We start from the raw sequence: 12,807 nt of genomic DNA, 5'->3' as shown, positions 1-12,807 counted from the left end.
AAAAACTACTGCACTTTAAATTCACTCCATACCTTATTCTAGAATAATGTAGACAAGCCCTTACTTGTAAGATATAAACTCTACTCCTTCTGTTTCTCTAGTCCCTAATTTTGTTCTCTTAATTAAAGATGAGTTGCAAATCCAAAAGGAGAAGTGTGTGTGGCTCTTTCCACCGATACTTTATGATAGTAAAAGACAAGAGGCCAGCTCCTCAGCTGGTGTAAATCAGTGTAGCTTCACTGAAGTCAACGAACCCACACCAATTTACCCAAACTGAGTGATGGTGTTTTTCCTACATTAGAAACAACAGATTCTGGCTTCCTCCAATGGAAACATGTGGCCACACTGGTGACATCATATTAGGATAAAATCAGCTGCAGCTTTCCCAGTCCTCAACTGTAAGAGGGAGAGAGGAAGTGGATAGAGGTGGGAGCTTGGAGGGAGATTAGAAGAGCAGCAATCCTTTCCTGTGGATCCAGGTGCTAAAGGAGCAATCAAAGAAGACAAGGCTGCTGCAGAGAAGCTAAACGAATTCTTTGCATAATTCTTCACTGCAGAGGATGTGAGGGAGATTCCCACATGAGCCATTCTTCTTAGGTGACAAATCTGAGGAACTGTCTCAGATTGAGGTGTCAATGGAAGAGGTTTTGGAACAAACAAATAAATTAAACAGTAATAAGTCACCAAGATGGTATCACGCAAGAATTCTGAAGGAACTCAAATATGAAATTGTAGAACTACTAACTGTGGTATGAAACCTATCACTTAAATCAGCCTCTGTATCAGATGACTGGCAGAGAGATAATGAAATGCTGACTTTTTAAAAAGGCTCTGGGGCAATCCCGACAATTGCAGGCCAATAAGCCTAACTTCAGTACAGTACCTGGTAAATTGGTTGAAACGATAGTAGAGAACAGAACTATGAGACATATAGATGAATGATATGTTGGGGAAGAGACAACACAGCTTTTGTAAAGGGAACTCATGCCTCACCAATTTCTAAGGAGGTCAACAAACATATGGGCAAGGGTGATTCAGTGGATATAGTGTACTTGAATTTTGAGAAAGCCTCACCAGAGGCTCTTAAGCAAAGTAGATAGTCATGGGATAAAAAGGAAGGTCCTTTAATGGATCAGTAACTGGTTAAAAGACAGAAAACAAAGGTGGGAATAAAAGGCCAGTTTTCAGAATGGAGAGAGGTAAATAGGAGAGTCCCCCAAGGATCTATACTGGGACCTGTGCTGTTCAACATATTCATAAATGATCTGGGAAAAGGGGTGAACAGTGAGGTGATAAAATTTGCAGATGATACAAAATTACTCAAAATAGTTTAATCCAAAGCAGATGTGAAGAGTTACAAAGGGATCTCACAAAACTATGTGACTGGGCAACAAAATGGTAGATGAAATTCAGATGATAAATGCAAAGCAATACACATTGGAAAACCTAATTCCAACTATGTAATCAAAATGATGTGGTCTAAATTAGCTGTTACCATTCAAGAAAGAGATCTTGGAGTCATTGTGGATAGTTCTCTGAAAACATCCACACAATGTGCAGCAGCAGTCAAAAAACCTAACAGAACGCTAGGCACCATTAGGAAAGGGATCGGTAATAAGACAGTAAATATCATAATGCCACTATATAAAACCATTGTATGCCCACTCCTTGAATACTGTGTGCAGGTCTGGTCGCTCCAGCTAAAAGAGATATATTAGAATTGGAAAGGATATACAGAAAAGGGGAACAAAAATAATTAAGGGATGAAACAGCTTTCATATGAGGAGAGATTAAAAAGACTAGGACTGTTCACCTGAGAGAAGAGATGATGAAGGGGGGTTATGATAGAGTCTACAAAATCATGAATGGTGTGGAGACAGTGAATAAGGAAGTGTTATTTACCTCTTCACATAACCCAAGAGCCGGGGGTCACCCACTGAAATTTATAGGCACCAGGTTTAAAACAAACAGAAGAAAGTACTTCGTCACACAACACACAGCCAACCTGTGGAACATGTTGCCAAGGGATGTTGTGAAGGCCAATATATAAATGCATTCAAAAAAGAGTAAGATAAATTAATGGAGGATAGGCTCATCAATGGCAATTAGCCAAGATGGTCAGGGACACAATCCCATGCTTGGGTGTCCCTAAACATCTGACTGCCAGAAGCTGGGACTGGATGACAGGGGATGGATCCCTTGATAAATTGCCTTGTTCTGTTCATTCCCTCTAAAGCATCTGGCCTTGGGCACTGTCAGAAGACAGGACACTGAGCTAGATGGACCACTGTCTGACCCAGCATAGCCATTTTTAATTTCTTAAGGTCTGCAGAAGGGAGAGACATTCCACTCATTTTATATAAAAGCTGTAGGCGCTCAGCATCTCTCAAAATCAGGCTCTAACATATTTAGCAAGTCACTAACTGGGAATAAAACCCAGGGATGTGTGAGAAAGTTTTGGAATATCTGGTTTTATATAAACCCAGTATGTGAATGAGGTTCACCAAGGGTTAAGAACCTTTTAACAATGAATTAGGTCTTCGGATGAAAGGCAGATTTGCATGGTTCTAACATGAAACCAACAAAACTCAGACCATTAGCACAAACCCAAAACTCAAAGTGAAACCGACAACAAGGATATAGACCCAAGTGACCAAAACAGAACAAAGGTTTGTGAACTAAGCCAGCAGTAGTCCCACCTGCTGCTGTAACTATTAGGCAGTCAGTCCTTTTTGGCAATTAGGAGCCCAATCCTCCTTTCACTGAAGTCTATGAGAGTTTTGTCATGGATTTCAATGAAAGCAGGAACAGGTAAACTATTATATCTATCTGTATATTATACCAAATTATATTTGTGAAAACCAGCAAAACTGAGATATGCCAGAACTGGGGGGAATGTTTTAATCAGCACTATCCAGTCCTTGCTCTAATGAAGAGAATTTCCTCAAGGAAGATTCTGCACAGCACAAAATAGCTGGTCCCACAGTCTTAGCAGCACTACTTTGGTCACACCTCCACCTTTCCTAACACCCTAGGTACTGGCCAGTCTTTCTTGTACGCTGTACCGTTTTTAGGCATGGCACCTTCTCCACATAAAGAGCAAATCACTTTTCAGATTCGACCACCATAAATGTCACTTATGCAACTTGTGCCGGTCCAGAGACATTTGGGACCCTGGTATCTCGGGCCCCACCCCCTCCTATTTCACCCATTACAGATGGCGGGGGGCATGGGGGAAGGGCTGAGCTCAGGGCCCCGGTACAATTGTTTCCGCTCCCCACCAGCCTTGGTTGCATCCTCTCTCCAAACATAAACAGCGCCGAACATTAAAATATTCAGACGGCGGCTTCAGTCACTGCGGAGCACGGGCTGCCCTAGCTCTGCATGCACTAAGCACACCGGGGGGAGCCGGACACACACAATCAGAACGGGCCACGCTCCACAAGTTGTGACTGACTTTACCTGCTGCCACGGAAGGTCAGAGAAGGGTTTGCGATGGCAGGCGGTGAGCAGGGGACTTGGTGGCGGAGGCTGCCGCTGAATCAACGTGCTGCCGAGAGGAGGCTGCTGTGGGGAGGGGGCTGTGTGTGCGCGACACTTCCCATGCGCCCTAGCCCCGAGCAGTGCGGGCACCAGACACCAGCTGCGGGACAGAGGACGAGGGGGAGGCCGGGGGCGGCGGGAAGAGGGCGGTGGGCGCAGGGCAGGGGGCCCCGGGCACTCAGCACGGGGGGCCGTGCAGACAGCGCAGGGCACCCAGGGCAGGGAGCGGCGCGGCGGGCACCGGCTACTCACGGCAGGAGCGGGCACTCAGGCTCCGTGCGGCGCAGGGCGGCATGGTGGCCACCCCCGGGGCATGACAGCGGCCCCCCGGGTCTGTCCGCGGCGGAGGCGGCGCTGCTGGGTGCGGAAGGCGGCTGCTAGCTCTGACCCGGAGCCGGATCGCGGCGCTAGGAAGGGGAAGTGACAGGGAGCGCCTCCCCCCAGCGCGCACGCTGCGCCCGGCCGGGTCCGGGGAGCGCTCGGCCCGGGGCGCCCCAGCCCCCAGGGCGCCCCAGCCCCCAGGGCGAGCAGCTGCCGGCCCTGGCCGGAGCCCGGGGCCCCTTCCCTGGCGCTCTACCGGCGGTTCCCAGCGCGCAGAGCTGCTCCCCCGCACTGCAGCCCCAGCCGGGCTGGCGCAGAGTCAACGCCCGGAGATGCCTCTAGTGCCCGGCGCATCTCTCGCCAAAGCGAGCGTGTCCGCTTCGCAGCCTCGCCAAACGCTCGGTGCCTCGGGTAGCCGCTTCTCAGACCCGCCCAGCGCTGAAGGCAGCTCTGGGAACAGGTTAAATACGGGAGAAACTCCGTTTCCCTCTCTGCCAAAGCAAAAGGAGCTCGCTCGCTTTGCTCTGGCTGGGGGACGGGAAAAGCGCTCTAGCTGCTGCCAAGAAGATCTCACCCATCCCGTTTCCATCTATTTTAATCACTACCTCTAAAATACTGTCATCCCTCCGCCAAAGAGTAGCATCTGTCAGGGGCCTTGCAGTTTGTTTCTCTGGGGATGGAGAAGTCTGTGGCATGGAAACAAAGTATTTTCTTAATGTAAATTGTTTTATTTACAGCAGCCTGGCACAAAAGTGGTCTCAAAATCAACCAGGTAATCCTTTCTGGCGGGAATCTCCACCCAAAGGCCAGTGCAGGGTTCCCAGGGAGCAGCTCTACCCCAAGCACTGACTCCAGTCAGGGAAGAAAACCAGCTCTCCTACCGCTTGCCACAGCTCCCTCAAATAGAAACCCACCAAATTAACACTGCAGCTTTTCTCCATAGCCAGCCAGCAGAGCTCCTGCGGTAGGAAAAAGGACTTGTAAGACTATATACACAACAGCACACGCTGGTGGTTCCCACTATCACAATATCTTAAGAAGAAAAATTAGTAGTAGTGATGACCAACACAACTGTCAGAACTATCAAGAGAAGGTGATAGAAACCAATATGGATCGAATAACCAGGTGGGATAAAGGCAGAAAAAATCCAATAAAAGCCCAATATCAAGAGAACAAAGGCAAAGAGACAACAGACTGTTAAAATGAAAAAGTGTCAGCTTTTCTAAACTTCTTAAAAAGAGAGACAAATTGCTATTCAAAGCCCTGGGAAAGAATCACAATTTAATCAAGGAAGTGACATTTAAAAAAATAAAATATTGCCCCAAACAGCAACCTCAAAGCCTCCTGGCTCTTCCTGTCCATATGTTCAATTACAACCCTGCTTCCATGAAGTGTGAAATTCCCAGTACACTTCAGTAAAGTATTTGGCTGCATTTTGGAAAGGAAATGGCTCATGGAAGTATTGGACTGAGAGCTAATATAAAAACCAAAATTTTGGCCCCAATCCTGCTGCACACTTCTGTACATGTTTTACTTTAAGCCGATTTGTAGTTCCACTGAAGTCAATGAGACTAACTCATATGCTTAAAGTTAAGCACATGCAAAAGTGTTTACAGGATCAGGGCCTTAGAGCTTGCAGCCCAGATTTCCAACTGCTCAGAACTGCAACACCAAAGTTCCATACTCTACTATCCAGATATTGACTCTTGACTATATGATTTAATCCAAATATCTGATTAATGTTGCAGGTACCTGGCTTGGTTCAGAAATCCAGCCATTTGTAGGAACTATTTTGTCACACCAATAACCATTTTACCTTGCTAAATAAAGTTCTCTTTCTTGTTAAAATAAACAAACATCCAGTCAAATTCAGCCTTCTCATGTGTGTGCATGCTAGGAGTTGCACATAAGCATGTAAAGGTAAAATGTAATAATCTACTGGAGAGGAAGGATGGCCCAGTGGCTAGGGTGCAAATTTGGGATTCAGGAGACCCAAATTCAATTCCTTGCTCCATGATAGATGTCCTGCATGACCCTGGGCAAGTCACTCAGTCTCTCTGGGTCTCAGTTCCCTGTCCGTATGAGGAGAATAGAACTGCCCTCTCACACAGGGATGGTGTGAGGATAAATACATTAAAGCTTGTGAGGAACTCAAAGAATATGGTAATGGTAGGTACCAAAAATAGATATTACTGTTTATTCTCCACCTGAATAAACTTATCCTTGATTTGCTTGTGGTGTCACTATTGCTGTGGAAACCGATGTGAAGTCACCAACAAAATGTTATGACATGAGGTAGACAGAAAGTGCAGAAGCTGATAACCTCAAAAGGAACAGGATTTCAGGAGATGAGTTTGCTTAAGAGAATGGGGATGGGAAAAGGGATAAGAGCCGCTTTTTATCACTCGGTCCAGCTTGGACTTTTAAGTGTGTCCTTAAACATGTGAGTACATGGTATCTGGTGAGTCTCTACAGGAGCTTTCTCCTTGCTTTGTATCACCTAACCAAATGTAGGTGGTTCTTACGCAGCCCTGCCTCACATCTGAATCACGGTGGGTGGGAAAAGAGTTTACACATTTGAACTCAAAGTCAATAGTGACTGTACGTCATGAACACTCAATGGCTTTCCAGTGATCTGTGGAGGACAGTTGGTGTTCTGACTCCGGTTCATGGCGGTCAGGTTCAGGTGTTACTCCACAAGAGACCACCAGTGTAATTCACACCCAGCAGTCCCAACAGAGAAAATAAGGAATCAGCCGAAATCTTCTTGCTCCCTAGAAATGGTCCTTTCAGAACAAGCCTGGGGTATGCTGAGGTGGGGAGTTTATTGTGGATTATGTAATACCAAGATGGCATACAAAATCCTGTTTTTTTTTCTTTCCTTCCTTCCACTCTTTTTCTCTCTTCTTCCTTCTCTCCATCTCTTCTCTGTATTTTCTATCCTAGGCTTGCCGTTTCCCTCATGCCTGAGGGAGTCTGAGCTTTCCCTGAGGAAAGCAACCCATCCCTACATCTCACAAAGTTCGCCATCCAGATGTTGCCTCTCACGTACTGCTGCCTTGCCCAACCAAATTTCCTCTTTTGTGCTCCTTTATCTCCATTCTCCAAGTGCCACCCCGATACTTTGCAGGCCATGGTTTCCATGACTTTCATCAGTGCTGAAGCTCAGGTGTACATCCTCATAGTTCAGACTTGCTCTTGCATTTGTAAACAGCTGCTGCAGGGGGGGTCCCAAAGCTAGTTGTTTTTTTTCCAAGTGAAAGTAATGCTTGTGAAAGGTGCTGGTCAGACAGCCCTGAGCATGGAATCCTCTCTAGCTTTATGCATAGCAGAAATGAAACACAGGTACTGGTAAGTGCAGACCCCTCTGCCACTGTCTCTCAATCCAAATCTGGAAGGAGCTCCTCTATTAATGACTTCACTTTTACTGGTCATTCCATCTCCCTCCCCATCTCCTCCCACTGAATACAGCTGGCTGAAATTCTTCCAATTTAGACAGAATATTGAAATTGGGAAAAAATGGGGGAAAAGATGGGGTTTTTTTTGCTAAATTCCCATTTTTTGACTAACTATAGAGCTAATTTACATTTTTCAAATTTTGAAGTGCCAATTCTCATATTGGCCTCAGAGACGATACTTTCCATAAGTAAAATTCACTGGCGGTACCCGAGTGAGTAAGGCTTTGCAGTATCTGACGCCTTTGTGCTAAAGTTAAGGAAAAGCAAAATTCCTGTTTTTAGAAATGTTTTTACAGTATGACTGTTTCTGGGATTTCTAATAATTATGTGAAAACCAAGAAATTGTTTAAATAATGGCTTTTTATTAATGCCATGTGCTTCAGTTAATATACAGAATAGCCACCAGTCCAGTGGTTAGGGCACTTATCGGGGATGTAGGTAACTTTGGTTCAAGCTCCTACTCTGTCTGATTTGGAGTAATTCTTCCACATCCCAGGTGAGTGGATATTCTGATATGGGTCTCTCTTTCTCCCTCATTTTGACCAGAAATTCCGTCCTGAACCCGAGAAGCCTTCCAGAAGAAAGTTTAGTCTAAACTGACACTTTTCCACAAATCAGCATTTTCTGACAAAAAAAGTTGTCGAAAAATTCCCAACCAGCTCTACTTATTTCCCTTGAAAACAGTATTTTTTCCTCAGACTCATCATTAGCACTCTGAGGAAGTTAATGCCAAATTTTCAAATAAACTTCCATGGCAAGATGTCCTTTGTGTGAAATAAGAGGCTTTTTTTTTTTTTTTTTTTTTTAAACTCAAGGGATGCCACATGACCAGTCTGAAAGTATATAGCAAAATTAACTGAACTTCTATTTTGAAGAATCAGCACAGTCATTTAGGCCCTGATCCCACAACCTTTTGTGGGTGGGCACACTCTTCCACTCACATTGGGGCTAGGCTTGGGCACAGGAATCAGCTTGCACTCTTTGGGACCATATAAAAGGCACATTCTGCAACCCCTACTCATTTAATCAGATGATATTTACGTAATTCCTTTGATTTCATTGACTTTTTGTGTGTGAGTAAAGGCTACATCTATACAAATATGTTTTGCAGAATCAGGCCCAATATCTGTAAAGCATTTTAGGATCCTGTTGTCATAACCGGGGTTTATCAGGCCTACCCCAATTGTAAGTTTAGCTGTTGGAAAGTAGGTGAAAGTTTATAAAAGGTTCCAACCCTTTCTTCCCCACTAAGAAGGACTACCTGACAAAGAAAGACTAACACATGCTCTATGTGAAAAAGGGATTTAGATAGGTTCTGATTAAGTTTGTTCTGTTAACCCATCAATTTGAATTCCAAAATGTCTTCTTCTGATTCTTTTTTCTCCTGTGTATCCTGATCAACAAATTTCTAGACTTTGGCATGAATTTTCTAGTATGTTTGCCATGGGACTAAGTAGGCCAAGGTCTCTGTACTCAAAATCGGAAGTTTTATTTAACCGTTTAGTGTTGAACGGAGACAGGGTCATGTTATTACTTTTGACTCTCTGGAACCATTTATTCTATCACAATTAACACAAGAACCCTTTGTGAGGAAAGGCCTTGGATAAATGTAAAGTAGTCTTAATATTACTACAATATAAGGAAAACTAAAGCAGGGCTGAGGATTGAATGAATTTTTCTTTAGTACCAAAAAATCTTCAACAGGATCAAACTCCTCAGCTCTCTCTAGAAAGAATGTTATTTTTAGTACATGTTCCTATTTCAACATTTAGCTCCATCTCAAAGGCTTGAAAGGTAGTCTATTCAACTCTGAGACACTATTACATTTGCAAAATTTCTCTGAATCCCTGTCCCGAATATTAAGGAATTCAAACTCATGTATTTTACTAAAACAAGAGATTACCAATAATGATCAATTTAATCTCCTGCTAAGTGATCTCATTTAGGAACATTCACAAGGGAAATAGATTAGCAGAATAATCATTTTATAAAGTGTAATGGAGATAAGTGGAATAACTTACCTCCACTTTAAGTGTGGCACAGACTTTTAAGAACTCCTGAAAGTTGCTGATGCAATCTGCTTCATTTTTGGGCTCCAGACAATACTAAAGAAACAAAACCCAGACATGATTATTGTATTACTATCAGGAAAGTCTCTGCTCACCAGACTTGCATGGATATTTGACAACGTGCATCTTATTCTGAATTAGAGAAGCTTTTTAGGGGGAGGCTCGGGGGTGGTAGGCAAGCTGTTGAACCAGGAAGAGCCACTGGAGGAAATGATGCATAAATCTAAATGGTCGGCATATTGTTTTGAATGTCAGCATATGACACTGCCCTAAGTGATAGTGAGAAGCTTGACCTTTATCAGCACACTGCCCAAAACCACCACTACATACATAAATGGAGACATATATCCAGCTAGTTCAACTTATTTTTTTAAAGGTTCCTGTTTTATAGGATGGGGAGGAATCTGTTTTTTCTATCATTTTACTGACAGCCTGTCCTCTGTGTTGCCATTTCCTATCTCTCATCAAGCTCCTTCCGCTTTTCTGTTTGCAGTTACTTATTGCTGATTTGAACTGTCTGCCTACGTACCAAATAAAACTATAACACGATGTACTGATTTGGTTTAGCAGCTTCAAAACATTGCAAATGTATTGGCCAGACCAAATACAAACTGGCACTGATGAAAGGTACTTTTATTCCTATTTGAGTCCCTTCTCTATTATGTTTCCTGGTTAGCAAGATATTAGTACATTCTTTATGGAATTGTCTTTAAAATTCAAGCATTATATTTACAAGTCATAGATACATTATCTAAGACTTGGAGATTTGACCTCTGGTTGAGTAAATATTTCTACTTCAAATACAAGAGCATGCATAAAAGTCATGCCAGGACTTACGCCATGCATGCATAATTCAGCCAATTCCAACTGTAAATATAAGCAATATGCTTTTTTTGTTTTGTTTCTTGTTGCTGACAAAATTTCTCCAAGAGATTACAAAATTTTAAAAAGCTACAATCCAAATTTATATATTTTACTTAAATCCAACTAACAATACAGTAACTTTGACACAAGATAACATACTGAAGTCTCTCTGAAAAACAGATGGCATCTTTCCTTTCTTCCCTCCTCCAAAAACAGTCATTAGAAACAGTGCCTGCTGGTAAAATATCATGCTCTGGTTTCTCAGAGTATTAGAGACATGCAGCACAGTGTAGCAAGATGCTCCTGCCATAGTGACTACCAAAATACACTTAAGTTGTTACCTTTTCCACAGATCCTGGAAGAAGCCGATTAATCAATTTGCAAAGTACTACTCCATCTTTCAGAGAAGCTTTCAAGAACTGCTCTGGATCACCTATAATCTTTTTGGGGGAATTTAAAACTCCTAATGAAATAAGCCATGTCACGATTCGCTCTTCTGAATTCATCGTTAAGAATTCTGCCTTCACTACAGTTTAGTGCAGCTACAAACCCTAACCCACATCCGTGATTGCATCTTCCTGCCTCTTCTACTGACTGCAGAGCGAAAGCTTGAAACAACTTTTAACTCTGCATTGAAAGCCTCTGAACTTGTGATTTTTAAAAAAACAGAAGCTATGCTCATTCTAAATGAAGAAACAAGTTTGTGGCTGTATAAATGGTTTCAGGTCCTGTATTATTGTGCTTAAATATGGTGAAAGTAAGTAGAACTTTTGGGTTGAACGGTTGCTTGTAAATAAAAATGAATATCCTCTCTGTTTAGATATTTATATCACATCCATCAGTATCTTATCTGAGTAATTTATCCTAATATAGGGGAGCAACCCTGCAAGATCTTAAGTATATAATTACCCTTGTGTATAGTCCCACTGAAGTCAATAGCAATACATGTGAGTAAAGTTATGCATATGTTTAAGTGTTTGCAAGTGTGTGCAGAATCAGGACTGCTGTCAACAATTAAGAGCTTGAAAATTTAATTGAAAAAATCAATAAAACATTTTTAAATAACTTTATTTTTTGAGAGATAATTTTTACAAATCTTACATAGTGTTTATAGAACACATTGACTCTTTCCATTTTCAAAATCTGAAATACGAGCTTTTCAGGCAGTTTAGCCATATGGTGAGATTTCTTCTGCCCTCCCCTCCGTGTACACACACACACACACACACACCCACCCCCCTTGTTAAAAATATCACTGTTGAAGTTATTCTGAGCACAGAAAAATGATAAATGAACATTTTAGATAAAAATACTGATAAGAATACGAAGTTTCACAAAACAACATAGAAGAAAGCACACTTTCCACTGGAAACAAGAGTTTAAACAATTTTTCAACAAGTTCTACTCAGGACACACCATACTAAAACACATATGAACTATTCCACTGTACTTTGGAAAGTTAAAAGTTGCAGTGTGCATAAAGAACTCGCATAGAATATCAGGGTTGGAAGAGACCTCAGGAGGTCATCTAGTCCAACCAGCTGCTCAAAGGAGGACCAATCCCCAGATCCCTAAATAGCTCCCTCAAGAATTGAACTCACAACCCTGGGTTTAGCAAGCCAATTCTCAAACCACCAAGCTATCCGTCCTCCCCAGGACAGATCTGGGACAAAGTAAAGCCAGGGCCATTCTTAGGCATATACAGCCTAGGTGGCTGCATACGGAACCCAAAAATTTGGGGCACCACCAGAACAGCAGGTTGGCTCCTGCACACCCAGCGCACACTGCAGTCTCCTTAGGCAAGGGCCATATTCACAGAACCAAATGTGCCAGCACAGTGCATTCTGCATGAGGAACAGGTTTTGGGGGTTTCTGCAGGGAACTGTTGTTCTTCGCCACCGTGAGGCAGGCTGGACAGCTCAGTATACTTTGCTGTCTTGTCCCTCCCTCCCACCCCAGGCTGCTGCAGCGTCTGCCGCATACAAAGCTTGGTGTGTCAACAATGGTGGCGGGGAGGGAGGTTCTTCTGGGGGTCTACAGGCATTTAATAATACTGTGTAGGGCCCCATAAATCCTAAGGATGGCCCTGAGTAAAGCCCATTCTATTAGTGTAAGAGCTTGTTGTAATTTAGAAGAGGGCAACTGTCCTTTCTTCTGTTCTCTTCAGAGCTTGTACCAGCAGAGCCAGAACCTGCATCCTATTCAGTAACAAGTTCATGCTTCCCAATGGCAGAAGGAATCTGGCTCACCAAGCGTCAGTCAGAAATGGTCATCTGGATACATCTAGCTATCGCCTGCAAAACAGTAACTGACAGCTCAGCTGGGGAGAAACACTCAGCAGGAATAAGCTCTATTTGAAAATAAAGTTTTATTACTAATGGACAGTTTGAGGCCTACTACTACAGGTGCCATTTTCAAGGAAAGCGTGACGTTATTTGAACCACTAAGGTCCACATGCAAAAATGTTCCTGTAGTTACCCAAGCAATTGCAGATACACAATTGCATGACCATTTCTGCATGTGCAACTTGTACCTCCTTTCCTGTTTAGCTG

At 43.1% G+C, this 12,807-nt stretch overlaps 1 protein-coding gene across 12 annotated transcripts in view; it reads right to left on the bottom strand.

Moving 5' to 3' along the window:
* Positions 1 to 11,225, bottom strand: part of ARHGEF6 (Rac/Cdc42 guanine nucleotide exchange factor 6) — a 155,551-nt gene extending 144,326 nt beyond the window's left edge. For 11 of the 12 annotated variants that reach the window (XR_012160633.1, XM_073358449.1, XM_073358442.1 and 8 more), the window contains exons 1-2: positions 10,597 to 11,225; positions 9,344 to 9,427 (exon numbers count right to left, since the gene is read on the bottom strand). Coding sequence is in view for 10 of the 12 variants with exons in the window: in XM_073358449.1 (XP_073214550.1) it covers positions 9,344 to 9,427; positions 10,597 to 10,761 (249 nt within the window). In the remaining 2 variants the exon portion in view is untranslated. Of the gene's footprint in view, positions 1 to 3,462; positions 3,758 to 9,343; positions 9,428 to 10,596 lie in introns of those variants that run through there. The other variant, XM_073358453.1, reaches the window with a different exon arrangement.
* Between the last annotated feature and the right edge of the window lie 1,582 nt (positions 11,226 to 12,807).

Source organism: Lepidochelys kempii, chromosome 9 (assembly GCF_965140265.1).
Source record: "Lepidochelys kempii isolate rLepKem1 chromosome 9, rLepKem1.hap2, whole genome shotgun sequence".
Taxonomy (NCBI): Eukaryota; Metazoa; Chordata; order Testudines; family Cheloniidae; genus Lepidochelys; species Lepidochelys kempii.
Note: the sequence above shows the minus strand (reverse complement) of the source record. Positions and strands in the feature narration are given on the sequence as shown.